This window comes from Miniopterus natalensis, chromosome 14, assembly GCF_054644295.1.
Source record: "Miniopterus natalensis isolate mMinNat1 chromosome 14, mMinNat1.hap1, whole genome shotgun sequence".
Taxonomy (NCBI): Eukaryota; Metazoa; Chordata; class Mammalia; order Chiroptera; family Miniopteridae; genus Miniopterus; species Miniopterus natalensis.
In genome coordinates this window covers 10,402,924-10,420,471 of record NC_142094.1, presented here as the reverse complement: position 1 = coordinate 10,420,471, position 17,548 = coordinate 10,402,924, and the positions used below count along the sequence as shown (strand labels likewise).

The window sequence follows — 17,548 nt, the reverse complement described above, 5'->3', positions numbered from 1 at the left end:
GAAACAAACTCATAGATAAAGAGAACAGACTGATGGTTGCCAGAAGAGAGAGGAGGGTTGAGGGACTAGGCGAAAGAGGTGAAAAGATTAAGAAGTACAAATAGGTAGTTACAAAATAGTCACAGGATGTAAAGTATAACAGGGAATATAGTCAATATTATAACAACTACATATGGTGCCAAAGTGGGTCCTGGAAATACCAGGGGGAATACTTTGTAATTATATGATTATCTAACCACTATGCTATTTATCTAAAACTAATATAAAATAATAGTGAATGTAAACTGTAACTGAAAAAATAAAATTAAAAACAAAACAAAAAAAACAGAAAACCAACTCCACTGGACAAAAATTTACCTTCTAAACCAATCCTGATACCACATTTCAGACCCCTAGAAACATACAACCACCATTTTTAGTGCTATGCCAGCTACTGCCAAAACTCTTATGGAACTTTAAAAAGCTCCTGTGTCAGTTGCTCTTCCACTACTTGCTGCCTCACCTTTGCACCAGGATCCCCAGATCTGTCGAACTACAATGAGGTGTTTGAACTCCCCACGCTACGGTAGGGCAGCGAGGTTTTGCTTCCCAGCACCAATCAAAATTCCAATTCCATGCTTATAGCTGGTTAATCTACTCATTTAAACCTTAATCCCATCACATAGATCAATAAGTATTTGTTGAACACTCACCTACAACGAATCTGCAGCAGGGTTCATACCAAAAAGAATCTCTCTTCCTGGTCTAAAATACTGAGACATCTTCTTTTCTCTATTCAAACAAGTATTAAAACTTCCTCATGTACATTCTAAAAAATTCCTGCCATTTGGTGTCCAAGCTCAATACTACAATGCATATGGAACTAGCAGCCTCAACTTGGTATAGACTAAGGAAAGAGTATTTAAAAACCCATTTGTGCTAAGAATTACAAGAAAATACTATTAATTTAAATGAATTTTAAGTGATGACTTAAATGAAAATTGATAAAATACAGGAAAGATATTTTAGAGTATTCTCCCATCCCCTGCAAACTGAGAAAAAATGAAAACACTGAAAATACTACATCCATAAACCATCTGCCCCACCCCCACCTCTATTCGGCATTTCAACCAGTGATGGTCACACTTCTCCTCCTAAGAGCTCATGTACTTCTAGAGCTATGATGACAAACTTGTGTTTTTTCAAAATCTTTTATATAATAACAGAAAGAATGGTATCCCATCCCTATAATGATTAACTTCAAACTTATTAATTCTTGATTTAACAGGTATTTTTTAGTCTTGAGAAAGATGAAGTTCAACTATCAAATGGGAATGCTATGAGAACAAATGAGCAAATGTTTGTAAAGCACATTGTAAAGGCAAGCAGAAATCACCCGATGCCTCCTTGTCCCTCCACACACGCAAGTCATCAAGCCCAGTGGATTAATAAACTAAATATCTCTCTATCCCCACTACCCTATCCTAGACAAAGTCACCACCACCTTTTCCCTAGGCCAGGGGTCAGCAAACTACAGCCATTCTGGCCCAAACTCGCCTGTCCCCTGTTTTTGTCAATAAAGTTTTATTGGAACACAGTCATGTCCATTCATTTAAATATTTTGTTTGGCTGTTTTCAAGCTACAATGGAAAAGTTGGCGAGATGTGACTCTGGCCTACAAAGCCCAAAATATTTATTATCTGACCCTTTAAAGAAAAAAAGTTGCCAAACCTGGCCTTAATAGACTGTTAAATAATCCTCTAACTAGTCTCCCCATTCAATTCATTCTCCAAACTGCAGCCTAAGTGTTAAGAACACAAATCTGATCATCCTTCTGCAAAGATAAACCCAAATTCCTTAAGGTAACGCCTCTAACTTTTCCAGCTCCCTATCTTGCCACTCTCCAATTCAACCTTTATGTTTCAGTTAATCCTATTTTAATCTCTTCAAACTCACCTCACTCTATCCTTTAGTCTTTCAGAATGTACTATATCCCCAAAGTGGGACACCCTACCTTTCTCCTAGCTAACTCCAGGTCACTGTTCTGGTTCTCCATGTAAACATTATTTTCTCCAGGAAGCCATCCCTGACCCCTTGGGCTGGGATTAGGTGTCCTGAACTTCTTCCGTAACTGATCTTATTAAACTCTAATGCATAATTCATTCTCAGACCAAATCTAGAGCCATACCAGGGCAGAGATAGGGTCTGTAATGTTAACTACGATATCCTTGTAGCAAGGGTATTTTTGTTCAAATAAATTTAGCCTTTGCATCAGATTCTGAGAATCCAAAGAACTTTCTCAGTGATTCACCAGAAATAATCAGGTAGATTTAACCAATGAAGATAGTAAGTTATGCCTAACCATGACAGAACAGGTACCAAAATCTGAAAACCTAGGAACCTACAAAAAAGACAGTTTCTGCCCTAGTGTGGTCAGTGGTTAGAGTGTCAGGTCACACACCAAAAGGTTTCGGGTTGGAATCCTGGTCAAGGGCACTGACCTCAACTGCAGGTTCGACCCCCAGCCCTGGTTGGACACGTACAGGAGGCAACCAATCAATATGTCTCTCTCATATCAATGTTTCTTTCTCTCTCCCCCACTCCTCCCTTCCACTCTCTCTAAAAATCAATGGAAAAAATATTCTGGGGTGAAGATTAACCAAAAAAAAAAAAAAGAATTTCTAAGCACACTTTGGGCTTTTTAGTATATCACTGGAGAAAACCTCAAACTTCAGAATTTACCATTCTAGACCATATTTAACGAAAATAAGGAAACTAAAATGGGTGTTCTCCCATTACCTGCTCTTCCCTCTCCTTTTCTTTGGTCTTACTTCTGTAGACTCTAGCAGAGGTGGCATCCTGGGATGGAATGGCAGAGATTGGATGCAGTGGCATGCTCATCCCAGCCTCCTATCTGGTCGTCTTCTTTACAGAAGAGAGTCTCCGGTGGTAGAGTCATTTTGGGCCATGGACTTAAAGCTGAGAGAGAGAAGACAAGATATAACTGAGCTAAAACACTTTACATCTTTTCAACAGTAAAATTAGCAGTTATATTTAAGTAAGTTACAGTGTCTGACATAAATACTTGGTCTTCAAAAATTATAGAAGATGAATGAAATGTGGGGGAAATTGTAACATTGTTCTAAAGAAATTAAATGGGAACACCTGAAAGAGGCCTGCAGATCAGGTACATGTATAATCAGATATTTTTCCAATGGCTACTTAGGTTTTAAACACAGCAGTATCATCCTTTGTTCTAAGAATATTTTTGAAGTATCCTGATATAAGCAGGGATCTTTCCTCAAAACTGCTGCCCTTGAGTCCATGTAATGGTAAAATTAAAGGTTAAGAAGTCTAAAATAGCCCTGGCCAGTGTGGCTCAAGAGGTTGCTCCCTCTCCTTTCTCTTCCTCTCTCTCTAAAAATCATTTTTTTAAAAAAGTCTAAAATAAATTTAAGATATCTATGATCCATACATAGCCTTTTAAAAGTCTAGATTCTCGCCTGGCCAGGAGTGGCTCAGCGGTTGAGCGTCGACCTGGGTGGGATCCAGGCGATCAGGGTTCGATTCCTGGTCAGGGCACATGCCTGGGTTGCGGGCTCGATCAATGACTCTCTCATCGTTGATGTTTCTGTCTCTCTCTCCCTCTCCTTTCCTCTCTCTGAAATCAATAAAGATATATTTTAAAAATAAAATAAAATAATAAAAAAATAAAATAAAATAAAAGTCTAGATTCTCTAGATCAGTTGTTGGCAAACATTTCCTGTAAAGGGTGAGATACTTTAGTTGTAACAAATCTGGCTCATAATGCCTAAAATATTTAGCATCATGGGACAGATTTGTTACTGCTACTCAATTCTGCCAATGTATCATGAAGGCAGCCATAGCAAGTGTGCAAATGAATGAGAATGGTTATGTTCCAATGAAACTTCACTTATAAAAACAGATGGCAGGTTAGATTTGACCCATGTGCCTGCAGTTTGCTAACCCCTGCTCTAAAGGATTTTTCAGGGAAGACGAAGGTCATCATGGATATTCCTGGAATCATGAAAAGGCTGCCTTTAGGCAAAACAATAGTGTCTGAATAAGCTATATTCAATGATTCAAGGCACTGCAGCTTCTTTTTCTAACTTTCTCCTATATTCCTCCAAAGTGCCTAGTAATTGGAATGTGTATTCTCTCCCTCTTCCCCCACCCTCACCAAGAACTATCAAACTGTTTACAAAACCAATTAAATATAAAGTATCCAAATTATCCATAAGGTTTAACCTAGTAATGTTTCATGCTGTTCGAACTTTAACAAAAGATACAAGCCTTAAACCAAAAGAATGTATCTCTAATTTGGAGATTTTCATTTGTTAACCATGTACTGGGCGGAGGGATGGTAGGCAAGGAGAGTAAACAGGGACTGGCAACCCTAAAGTCCCATTTGATGAGCAGCCATTGATTCCACTTCTCCCAAAACTCTGCTATGGACCAAGGATAGGTGTTTGCGAGGCTGGTCCTACCTCTGACAGTGTCGCTAACCCAGCTGAAGAGCAAAAGGACTCAAAACGGACCTCCTTCACAAAACTCTGATCAACAAGCAACAGGAAAGAACAAGAGACTGAAAGGGATCAACACATATGGAAAAATGATCTATAAGAATATTCTGCTTTTACAAGTCCAGATTTATAATAGGTGGGTGACCACTGATAACCAACAAAACTGGAAAATAGAGTAGGTGATGTTAGTGTCTAGATATTATAATAAATAATGATAATATTCCAGCATTTGGATATTATATATCACCTACCATATTTCAAGCCTTTGATGAAGGTGACACAAGATGGAGCACCATGTCCAACAAATGGTCTGAATATTTGTGTTCCCATTACACAAGACAAGAGGCACTTACTTACTGTTGCGTTGTCTTATACCCTCTGGGGAGATCACAATAGTCAGTGGTGAGCAGTTTTCCAGCACTAATGCATTAAAGTCCTCTGTCACAAACAACAAATTCCATGTGCCCTCTTGGAATACTTAGTCAAACTAACAATGCCCAGAGCCCTACCACATATAGTGCCAATACCTGTCTTTGGTGCTTCTTGAATAATCATCATTATTACATCACTGTTACATGTCCAAGATAAGCCAGGGGAGAACTATTTATGCCAGAGAAACACAAATGTAAAAGGGTTTTTAATTTTCTGCATTTTTTAAAGACTTCCCTCCTTACAGCCATTTAAGCTACTCTTCTGATAAGCACTCCCATCTTCAAGTAACAGACCTGCAAGTTTGCCTAAAGCAATCCCTCTCCTATGCCAGACATATTTAGGATAAAAATGATAACTTTAAAAACCAAACTAAAAACACTCCTGATGTGAAGGCTCATATGAAAAGCATAAATAAAGCAGGTGTTACTCATACTATTTCTTTGCGTAATTTCCAGATTTCTATTTTATAACAATTCAATTCATCTTCAATCAAGAGCAATATTAAACCTCTGCACTATGCCTAACAGCCCAGGCATGAAGGCTTCAATTCCACTAATGCTCACCTGGAAAATACAACAAACGTAATATGAATATCCATATCAAGAAGAACGAAACTGACAAAAGTTGGTTGTTAAGATTATGGAAATGGATACCCCATTTTCAGGGTGAGAAGATTTACTATTGTTAAGATGGCAATTCTTCCAAAATAGATTAACAGATAAAGCAATCCCTAACAAAAAACAAGCTGAATTCTTTGTAGAAATTGGAGAAACTAATCCTAAAATTCATATGGAAATTCTAGACCCAAAATACCCAAAACAATCTTTAAAAAGAACAAAAGTGGAGAACTTACACTTCCCAATTTCAGATCTTATTACATTAGCCCTGGCAAAGTAGCTCAGTTGGTTAGTGCATCATCCTGATATGTCAAGGCTGTGGGTTCATTCCCTGAATATAAGATGTCAAGGCTGTGGGTTCATTCCCTGAATATAAGAATCAACCAATGAATGTATAAATAAGTGGAATAAAAAATTCATGTTTCTCTCTCCCCCCTCCTTCCTCTCTCTCTAAAGTAAAATAAAAGGAAAAAATTTACTACAAAGGAATAGTAATTAAGACAGTGTGGTACTGGAATAAGGAGAGATATATAGATCAATGGAATAAAATTTAGAGCCACAAAATAAACCCATGTATCTATGGTTAATTGATTTTTTTTAAACAAGATGCCAAGACCATTAAATGGGGGGAAAATAGTCTTTTCAACAAATGGAGCTGGCACAACTATATAGCCACATGCAAAAGAATTTAGACACCATGCTTCTCACAAAGCAAAAAATAAAGAGACTAGACTTCATCAAAATAAAAACTTTTGTGCTTCAACAGACACTGTCAAGAAAGTGAGAAGAGCCTGGCCGGGCGTGGCTCAGTGGCTGAGCATCAACCTAGGATCCAGGAGCTCGAGGTTCGATTCCTGGTCAGGGCACATGCCCAGGTTGCGGGCTCCATCCCCGGTCGGGGGCGTGCAGGAGGCTGCTGATCAATGACAACTCTCATCATTGATGTTTCTATCTCTCTCTCTCCCTCTCTCCCTTCCTCTCTCTGAAATCAATAAAGATATATTTTTAAAAAGAAAAGAAAAGAAAAAAAGAAAAGAAAGAAGAAAAGAAAAGAAAAGAAAAGAAAAGAAAAGAAAAGAAAAGAAAAGAAAAGAAAAGAAAAGAAAAGAAAAGAAAAGAAAAGAAAAGAAAAGAAAAGAAAAGAAAAGAAAAGAAAAGAAAAGAAAAAAGAAAAAAGTGAGAAGAGGTTCCGGTCAAGGTGGCAGTGTAGATAAACACAGTATGGAAATCCTCCCACAACCACATCAAAATTACAACTAAACTACAGAAAAACTATTATTCACAACAGCCTGAAATCTAGCTGAACAGGAAGTGCTACAACTAAGGACATAAAGAAAAAGCCAGGCCGAGACTGGTAGATGGCGCAGAGATGTGGAACGAGCTGGTCACACACCCACATGTGGGCAGTTAAAAATCAGGAGGGGTCCCTGCCCCACACCAGGAACCCAGCCAGGAAGAAAAGTCCCCATAACTATTGGCTGTAAAAACCTGTGGGGATTGAGGGTGAGGGAAAAGGAGGGCTCTTGGAGTCCCAGCCTCTTAAAGGGCTCATGCACAAACTTACTTGAGCTCACTTGCTCTGAGCACCAGCACTGGGGCAGCAGCTCGAAAGGCACCAGGGACATATGAGGAGGAACTAAGTTGTCTGGAACCAGGGCGAGAGCTGAAGCCGTAGTTTTCTCTCAGGGAGAAGTGCTGATAGAGGTCACTGTTCCCTTTCTGAGCCCTCCCTGCACCGAGCTGGCAGGCTATCACTGTTCACCCCACCCTGGTGATTCCCTGAGACCCCGTCCCATCCAACTTTCAGGCCCACCCATGCAGTTTCCAGTGGCTTTTCCATACAAACAACTGTCTTGGCTCATGCTTCAGACTTTTGCAAATCTCTCAAACAAGCAGTATCTGGCCTCAGCATGCTCTATACCTCTTACTAAGTGGTCCCAATCCCAGCACTAGCTGCAGCTGGCTTTGGTTTCGCAGCTTGGCCTCTACTGGGTATCTCCAAGCCTAGCACAAGTAGCAGCCATCTACAGATAGCTTTGTAGCTCATGCCAGGTGGCAGCTGACTTTGGCCTGCACCTCCCAGGAGGCGCCAGAGCCAGTGCACACCGTGGACAGCTTTAAACCACATCAAAGTACTACCCAACCACCTCAACAGATGACACACTCAAGGGACAGACTCAGTGAGCACCAGAGCCCTGCTGAAGTAAGTCCAGCTCTGTGGAGTTGGCCCCTGGAGAGCTAATCTTCCACAGTGGCAGCAGCCAATCTTCGCAGACAATCACCCTGGAAGTAAATCCCTCCCACTGAGATGCCAACAGCAATCAAGGCTCAACTACAACAGGAGGATGTACACAGCACACGGGGGGTTGGGGGAGGAGTGCCAGCCTGCGTGATCAGGATGCTGTGCCACTGAACCCTACGGAACACCTACTACATAAGGCCACGCTACCAAGCCTGGGAGATGCAGCAGCTCTACCTAATACATAGAAACAAGTACATGGAACAGCCAAACTGAGGAGACAAGGAAACATGTCCCAAATGAAAGAACAGAACAAAACTCCAGAATAAGAACTAAACAGGATGGACACAAGTAGTCTACCAGAGGCAAAGTTCAACACACTGGGTATAAAGGTGCTCAATTTAGGGGAAGAGTAGATGAACTAGAACTTTAACAAGGAAATAGGAAACATAAAAACAGAGATAGAAAACATAAAAAGAACCAGTCAGAAATGAAGAATACCTTAAATGAAGCAGAGGGTCAAATCAGAGATTTGGAAGATAAGGAAACAGAAAACATCTAATCAGAACAGCAAAAGGAAATATGAATACAAAAAACTGAGGATAGGCCCGGCCAGGGTGTGGCTCAGTGGCTGAGCTTCGACCAAGGAACCAGGAGGTCACGGTTCTATTCCCACTAAGGGCACATACTGGGATTGTGGGCTTGATCCCCAGTAGGGGGTGTGCAAGAGGCAGCCAATCGATGATGTTTCTCTCTCATCAATGTTTCTATCTCTCTATCTTTCTCCCTTCCTCTCTCTCTAAAAAGTCAATTTTTAAAAACATATCAAAAAACTGAGGATAGTATATGGAGCCTTTGGCACCAATATTCACATCATGTAGGTGCCAGAAGGGAGAGAGATTAAGAAATTGAAAACCTATGTGAAAAAATAATGACAGAAAAGTTCCCTAACCTGGTGAAGGAAATAGACATGCAAGTCTGGGAAGCACACAGAGCCCCAAACAAGATGACCAAAAGAGGTCCACACCAAAACACATCATAATTAAAATGCCAATGTTTAAAGACAAAGAGATATTCTTAAAAGCAGCAAGAGAAAAGCAGTCAGTTATCTACAAGGGAGCTCCCATAAGGCTGTCAGCTGATTTCTCAATAGAAACACTTCAGAACAGAAGGGACTGAAAAAAAATTTCAAAGTGATGAAAAGCAATGACTTGCAACCAAGATTATTCTACCCAGCAAAGATATCATTTAGAATCAAAGGGCATATAAAGAGCTTCCCAGACAAGGAAAAGCTAAAGAAGTTCATCACCACCAAACCAGTATTCCAAGAAATGAAAAGAGAATTCTTTTTAGAAAGAAAAAAAGGCCAAAAATATGAATAATATAATGGCAATAACTATATACCTAACAATTACTTTAAATGTAAATGGATTAAATGCACCAAACAAAAGACATGTGCAGGCTGAATAGATAACAAAACAAGACCCTGACATATGCTGTTTACAAGGGACCACTTTGAATTGGAAGATACACACAAAATGAAAGTAAAGAGATAAAAAAAGCTATTTCATGAAAATGGAAACAACAACAAAAGCTGGGGTAGCAATACTCATACTAGACAAAATAGACTTTAAAACAAAGGCTATATAAAAAGAAACAAAGAAGGACACATTAATTCCACTTCTGAATATTTATCAAAAAACAAAAAAAACAGGGCAGAGGGAAGATGGCGGCACTGTGAGAAGCAGAGCACCCCTGTTCCCAGCCATGGACTCTACTCCTAAAATACTACATAACCAGCTTGGAAAAAACAGAGAAATGTACTTGAGTGGACATATTTCAAGCAGGAAGCACTGAAAAAACATCATAGAGTCTGGTAAGAAAGGCAGGGGCGTAGAAAGGAAGAGTCCCCCCTGAAGTCTGTGCTGGGCTCTGAGCCCCCGAGGCTTAGAGGCTGCAAAGCTCCCTCCCCTTGGGAGTGTGGACTGGCATCCAAAAGCTGGAATCTCAAACCCGGAGCAGAGGAGAAGGGAAGGAGTGCCCCACGTGAAGGGCAGAGGGACCCAGGGAAACAGTGTGCCTGCGAGGAGGGGACAGAGCCTTCCTAATGAAACAAAGCTTCTAATGGCAGCCACAACAGATGTCTTATGCTCAGGGTGCTAACCATAGGAAAGGCAGTCCCAAAGTGTGTGGCACCCAAGTAGTAAGGGACCAGAGGTCTGCACTGAGCAGCCACATACCAGGACCCTCTGCCTTCCTGTGAGGCACTGAATTGAGCCCCAAAAAGCATTTAATCTGTGTGGTGCAGGGAAGGGGAAGAGAACCCTCCCACCCTGAGCTCCTGGTGGGGAGATTCTGGGATTTCTGACCAGCCCTGAGAGGTGCTGTGGTGAGGTACGTGGAGCTGCCTCAGCTTTACTGAGATCAGTGGTGCAGGGGAGTTGCGTGGAGCTGCCTTTGTGTCACCTCCTGCTGGGTGCCTTGGCGTGGAGGCAGCAGGGCCTTGCAGGGCAGATTCTCTGCTTGTGTGTTGCTTTGTGCGTTTTTGAGTTTTTGATCACTGAACTGGCTTCCACCTTCCTGGCATGTATTGGGTGGAAAGACGAGCAGAAGCTGGGATTTGTGTGTGCATAGCAGAGTGTTTGAAATACACACTTGATGCGACCAGCCAACTAGATCTGGGAAAGGAAGGGCAGAGCATGCCTACCTCTCCTGCAGGCTAAGAGCACCACCTCCAACAGGAAAGGGGCTGGTTCAGCTCACTGAATCCCCAGATACCCTCCCACCCCACCCTGCAGGACACAGCCCTGAAGGGGAAGGGAGAACAGCTCACAGGAGGACATTACAAGAATAAGATTCTCAGGGACTATTGTTTGTGAACTAGAGGAAAAGCTGAAAACCCGTGCTGGGAGCTGGGCAGGCAAAGTGCCCACTGGAATGTTTTTTAATCGAACCCACTGAGCCTAAACTGCTGAAATGGCCCATACGAAAAAGGCAACAGACTGAAGTCAATCTAAAACTGCAGCAGGTGAAAGTATGGGGAACTAGAATCGGAGGATAGGGTAGAGATTGAAGAGCTGGCTGTGGAGCAGAGACTAAGTCCCTCATAGTGAGTGCCTGACAGCGAAATAAGTGAGGGGCATGCTATCCCGAGGTACACTAGCCATCCTGTACCCTAAAGACTCTACAAAGACTCTGGAGTAAGACCAGGCAACTACAAGGTTGCAAAATAGCTGACAACTGGAGGTGGTCCAGAGATCCTGAGATCAACCAACTACCTAAGGACACCAGAGCCAAACCTAGACAGCTCCTCACATTGGCTGATACATAAGTGCCTCCCAGGAGAATGGAAATCGGCACACAAAACAGAGAGCTGCAAACAACATAAGCTGCCCAGAAGAAACTCACCTGACTCTTTCCCCCTCCCTTAGGAAAAAGAGAAAGAAAAATAATTGTTTTCTTTTTAAATTTTATAATTTTTTTTCATTTATTCTTTAAAATTTTAAAGAATAAATGAAAAAAAATTAACTTTTAATTTTTTTAAAGAATTTTGTTTTGCTTAGCTTGTTTTTTGTTTTATTTTGTTTTATTTGCTTTGTTTTATCTTTGCTTCTACTATCAAGATTTTCTTGATATTCCCTGCTTAATTATTGGGGCTTTATTATTATAATGAGTAAGTTTACTGCTTTTCTCTATAGTTTCCCCCATATCTCCTATTGGACTCCCTCACTGCCCTGGCTTTCTCTCTCTCTTTCTCCTCTTGATCCATTGGCATAACATTTTTTTTTTTATTCTTCTTGTCTTTCTTTCGTTTTTCTCCCTTCTGTCTACCTGTCTTTCTGTTTGATTGTCAGTTTCTGTTATTATCTTTACTTTCTTTTTATATTTTCATTTTCAACTATTATCCTCTTTCTATTCTATCCCTTAATTTTTTGCTTGCCCTTCTTTCAGAATCTTTTCTCTGTCCCTTTTATCTCCCAATAGCTTCTCTATATTTGTATTTTAGTTTGGCTTATTACTATTATTATTTAAATTTTCATCACTATTAACAATAAACTTCTCTCTCTCTAGCTTTACTTTTCTTTCTCTCTTTTTTTAACCTTTTTTCTTTTTGCTTTAGAATTTGTGTTCTCCCTTCACAGTCCCAGTTCTATTTTTACTTGGGGTGTTTTCATTGTGATCGTCAAGATATTTTGTAAGATACCTCTTGTTTCCTGGAAGTTTAGCTGTGTATTGTTCTGCCTTGTCAGCACCCATACAACAGCTTACACGAAGTGGCTGGGCTGAGACACACAGTTAGCCAACCTGAGAGGAGAGTCCTCCCAAGGACTGGTCAACAACAGTCTAGAACCAATCACAACAGGACAGCCCAAAGAACTCACAACAGGGATGCCAAAAAAAGGGACACGCCTACAGCAAAGAGCTCAGAAGTATAAGAAAAACACACCTCTGGGCTCCACTGGAATCACACTAAAAAATCCCTCCCCATAAGACTGGGAGAAAGCAAATATATCCAATATATAGATACAAACACTAAGAGCCAACAAAATGGGGAGACAAATAAACAACCCACTAACTAAAGAAAAAGAAAAAGCGCCGGAAGAAGACTTCGATGAGATGGAATTAAGCAAGTGATCAGAAATAAGAGTTCAGAGTAATGGTTATAAAGATGCTCAAGGAAATTAATGGGAACAACAAGGAACTTGATGGTAAGGTCGAGGAACTTAGTGAAAACATGAAAAAAGAGATATGTACCATAAACAGGAATCAAGCAGAAATAAAGAATACTATATCTGATATCAAGAATACAATGGAAGGAATTAAAAGCAGGCTCAATGAAGCAGAGGATAGAATAAGTAACTTAGAAGATGAGGTAGAAAAAAACACTCAATCAGAGCAGAAAAAAGAAAAAAAAAACACTTAAAAAGCATGAGGACAGTCTAAGGGAGTTTTTGGACAACATGAAGCCAAACAACATTCGCACTGAAGGAATATCAGAGGGGGAGGAAAGAGAGAAAGGGATAGAGAACTTGGTGGAGGAAATAATGACAGAAAACTCCCCATGCAGGTGAGGGAGAAAATCATACAAGTTCAGGAAGCACAGAGGGTTCCAAACAAGAAGAACCCAGCCCAGCGGGGGTGGCTCAGCGGTTGAGCATCAACCTAGGATCCAGGGGATCAGGGTTCGATTCCTGGTCAGGGCACATGCCCGGGTTGTGGGCTGCAGCCAATCAATGACTCTCTCATCATTGATGTTTCTGTCTTTCTCTCTCCCCCTCCTTTCCTCTCTCTGAAATCAATAAAGATATATTTAAAAAAAAAAAAAAAAAAACCCAAAGAGACCCACTCCAAGACAAATCATAATTAAAACGGAAAATGTCAAGAACAAACCGAGACTATTAAGGGCTGCAAGAGAGAGACAAGCAGTGACCTACAAGGGAACCCCCATAAGGCTGACAAAAGATTTCTCAACAGAAACACTTCAGGCCAGAAGGAAGTGGCATGAAGTTCTGAAGGTAATGAAAAGCAGGAACCTGCAAGCAAGACTGCTTTATTCAGCAAGGATATCATTTAAAATTGAAGGTGAAATTAAGAGCTTCCCAGACAAAGAAAAAAAAAAAAGGTTAAAGGAGTTCAGTACCACCAAACCAGCATTGCAAGAAATGCTAAAAGGACTGCTTTAAGAAAAAGAAAGAAATGTGAAAGAAAGGTACATCGGCATAAAGGGGGGAAATGCCATTAAATAAGTATATATCAATAGTAACCTTAAATGTAAAAGGAATAAATACTCCAATCAAAAGACAAAGGGTAGCTGAATGGATAAGAAAACAGGATTCAAATATATGCTGTCTATAGGAGACCCAACAGAGAGCAAAAGATTCACACAGGCTAAAAGTGAAAGTATGGAATAAAATATTCCATGCAAATGGAAAGGGAAAAAAAGCTGGAGTAGCAATATTTATTTCTGACAAAATAAACTTCAAAATACAGACCATAACGAGAGACAAAAATGGTCACTACTTAATACTAAAGGGATGAATCCAACAGGAGAAAATAACCCTTATAAACATTTATGCACCCAATATATACGTACCAAAATATATAAAAAATTTCTTGGTGGGCTTTAAGGGGGTGATTGACAGCAACACAAGCACAGTGGGGGACTTGAATATTCCACTGTGCTCAGCATTGGACAGATCATCAAGACAAAAAATCAGCAGGGAAACACAGACTTTAAATGACTCACTAGATCTAATAGATTTAAATGACATTTATAGAACATTTCATCCCAAAGCAGCAGAATACACATTCTTCTCAAGTGCACATGGAACATTCTCAAAAATAGACCACATGTTAGAGCACAAAGGAAGTCACTACAAGTTGAAGAAGACTGAAATCATATCAAGCATCTTCTCAGATCACAATGCCATGAAACTAGAAATCAACTACTATTAAAAAAAACTCAAAAATATTCAAACACATGGAGGCTAAATAGCATGTTATTAAACAATGAATGGGTTATCAATGAGATTAAGGAAGAAATCAAACACTTTTTGGAAAAAAACGAAAATGAACAGTCAATAACCCAAAATCTATGGGACACAGCGAAAGCAATCCTGAGAGGAAAATTCATAGCATTACAGGTTATCTCAAGAAACAAGAAAAAGCTCTACGAAACCATCTAACACAACAACTAAAACAACTAGAAGGAGAACAGCAAGAAAAGCCCTGAGGAAGTAGAAGGAAGGAAATAATAAAGATCAGAGCAGAAATTAATAGCATAGAGACTAAAAAAACAATACACAAAAAAACCCCAATGAAACCAAGAGCTGGTTCTTTGAAAAGATAAATAAAATTGATGCACCTTTACCAGACTCACTAAGAAACAAAGAGAGAGGCCCAAATAAATAAAATTAGGAATGAAAGAGGCGCTATAACAATCGACCCAACAATATCAATAAAGATATACTTAACAACCCACCCAACAGAAATACAAAGGATTTTCAGAAAATACTATGAGCAACTATATGCCAACAAACTGGACAACTTGGGTGAAATGGACAAATTCCTAAAAGCATACAATCTTCCAAAGCTAAATCAAGAAGAGGCAGAAAACCTAAATAAGCTGATAACAAGTAATGAAATTGAAGCAGTAATCAAAAATCTCCCAGCAAACAAAAGTCCTGGACCAGATGGATTTACAGGCAAGTTTTAACAAACATTCAAAGATGAATTAACACCCATTCTACTGAAACTATTCCAAAAAATCCAACAGGAGGGAAAACTCCCAAACTCTTTTTATGAAGCCAGCATCATCCTAATCCAAAAACCAGATAGAGACACTACAAAGAAAGAAAATTTTAAGCTAATATCCCTAATTAACACAGATGCTAAAATCCTCAACAAAATACTAGCAAACTAGGTCCAGCAATACATTAAAAACATCATACACCACAATCAAGATGGATTTATTCTGGGGATGCAAGGCTGGTATAACATCAGCAAATCAATAAATGTGATAAACATCAAATAAACAAAATAAAGGACAAAAATCATATGATCATATCAATAGACGCAGAAAAAGCATTCGACAAAATCCAACACCCATTTCTTATAAAAACTCTCAGCAAAATGGGAATGGAGGGATCATACCTCAACATAATAAAGGCTATACATGACAAACCTACAGCCAACAGCATACTCAATGGTGAAAAAGTAAAACCATTTCCCTTAAAAACAGGAACAAGACAGGGATGTCCACTTTCACCACTCTTATTCAACACAGTACTGGAAGTCCTTGCCACAGGCATCAGACAGGAAGAAAACATAAGGGGTATCCACACTGGAAAGGAGGAAGTAAAACTGTCATTATTTGCAGATGACATGATGTTGTACATAGAAAACCCTAAAGACTCCACCAAAGTACTACTAGATTTGATGATTTAATAAATGAATTTGGCAAGGCAACTGGATACTAAATCAACATCCAGAAATCCGCAGCATTCTTATACACCAACAGTGAACTTTCAGAAAGAGAAACCAAAAAAACAATACCATTTACCATTGCAACTAAAAAAATAAGATACCTAGGAATAAACTTAACCAAGGATGTAAAAGCCTTTACTCAGAAAACTACAGAACACTGGAAAAACAAATAGACAAAGATATAAACAAGTGGAAGAATCTACCATGTTCCCAGATTGGAAGAATTAACGTCATTAATTCTTGTCACTAATGTCTACCCAAAGCAATCTATAGATTCAAAGCAATTCCTATTAAAAGAACAACAGCATATTCACAGAGCTCGAACAAATATTCCAAAAATTTATATGGAACCAAAAAATACTCCGAATAGTTGCAGCCATCTTGAGGGGGAAAAAAAACAGAGTGGGAGGGATCATTTACCGAATATCAAACTGTACTACAAAGCCATTGTAATAAAAATAGCCTAGTATTGGTACAACACCAGACATATAGACCAATGGAACAGAACAGAGACCCCAGAAACAGACTCACGACATTATGATAAGTTAATATTTGACAAAGGAGGCAAGAGCATACAATGGAGAAAAGACAGGCTCTTTAATAAATGGTGCTAGGAAAACTGGACAGGTACATGCAAAAAAAATGAAACTAGACCACCAACTTTCACCATACACAAAAATAAACTCAAAATGGATAAAAGACTCAAATGTAAGTCGCAAAACTATAAAAATCCTGTAAGAAAACATAGGCAGTAAAGTCACAGACATCTCACATAGTGGAATTTTCACCAATACATCTCCTAGGACAAGAGAAACAAAAGAAAAAATAAACACATGGGACTATATCAAACTAAAAAGCTTCTGTACAGCAAAAGAAAACAGCCTCAAAATACAAAGGAACCCCACAGTCTGGGAAAACATATTTGCCAAGGATGTATCTGATAAGGGGCTAATTTCCAAAGTGTACAAAGAACTCATATTACTCAGCAAGAGGAAGACAAATAACCCAATTAAGAAATGGGGAAAGGACCTGAATAGACACTTCTTCAAAGAGGACATACAGATGGCTAAGAGACATATGAGAAAATGCTCAAGATCACTAATCATCAGAGAGATGAAAATTAAAGCCACCAATGAAGTATCACTTCACACCTGTCAGAATGGCTCCATCAACAAATCAACAAACAACATGTGCTGGCGAGGGTGTGGAGAAAGGGGAACCCTAGTACACTGCTGGCGGGAATGCAGACTGGTGCAGCCACTATGGAAAACAGTGGAGGTTCCTCAAAAAAGTAAAAATGGAGCTGCCTTTTGACCCAGTGATCCCACTTCTAGGAATATATCCTAAGAATCCTGAAACACCAATCAAAAAGAATATATGCACCCCTATGTTCATAGCAGCACAACTTATAATAGCTAAGATCTGGAAACAGCCCAACTGCCCATCAGTGGAAGAAAAAGCTGTGGGACATTTACACCATGGAATACTACATGGCTATAAAGAAGGATCTTGTACCATTTGGGACAGTATGGATGGACCTGGAGAATATTATGCTAAGTGAAACAAGCCAGGCAGAGAAAGACAAGTATCACATGATCTTACTTATATGTGGAATCTAAAGAACTTAATAAACTGATGAACAGAAATGATTCAATGGCATGGAAGCATGGATCAGACTGATGAACCTCAGAGGGATGGAGGGAGGGAGGGTGGGTGGAGGGGGAAAGATTAACCAAAGAACATATGCATAT

General features: G+C 39.6%; 1 protein-coding gene across 4 annotated transcripts in view; it reads right to left on the bottom strand.

Annotated features, from left to right (window-relative positions):
- MARCHF8 (membrane associated ring-CH-type finger 8) overlaps nt 1-17,548 on the bottom strand; it is a 117,772-nt gene that overhangs the window by 54,839 nt on the left and 45,385 nt on the right. For all 4 annotated transcript variants that reach the window (XM_087824262.1, XM_016200870.2, XM_016200871.2 and 1 more), the window contains exon 2: nt 2,779-2,958. In XM_087824262.1, the coding sequence (XP_087680388.1) occupies nt 2,779-2,880 (102 nt within the window). In that variant the 5' untranslated portion in view covers nt 2,881-2,958. The remainder of the gene's footprint in view (nt 1-2,778; nt 2,959-17,548) is intronic.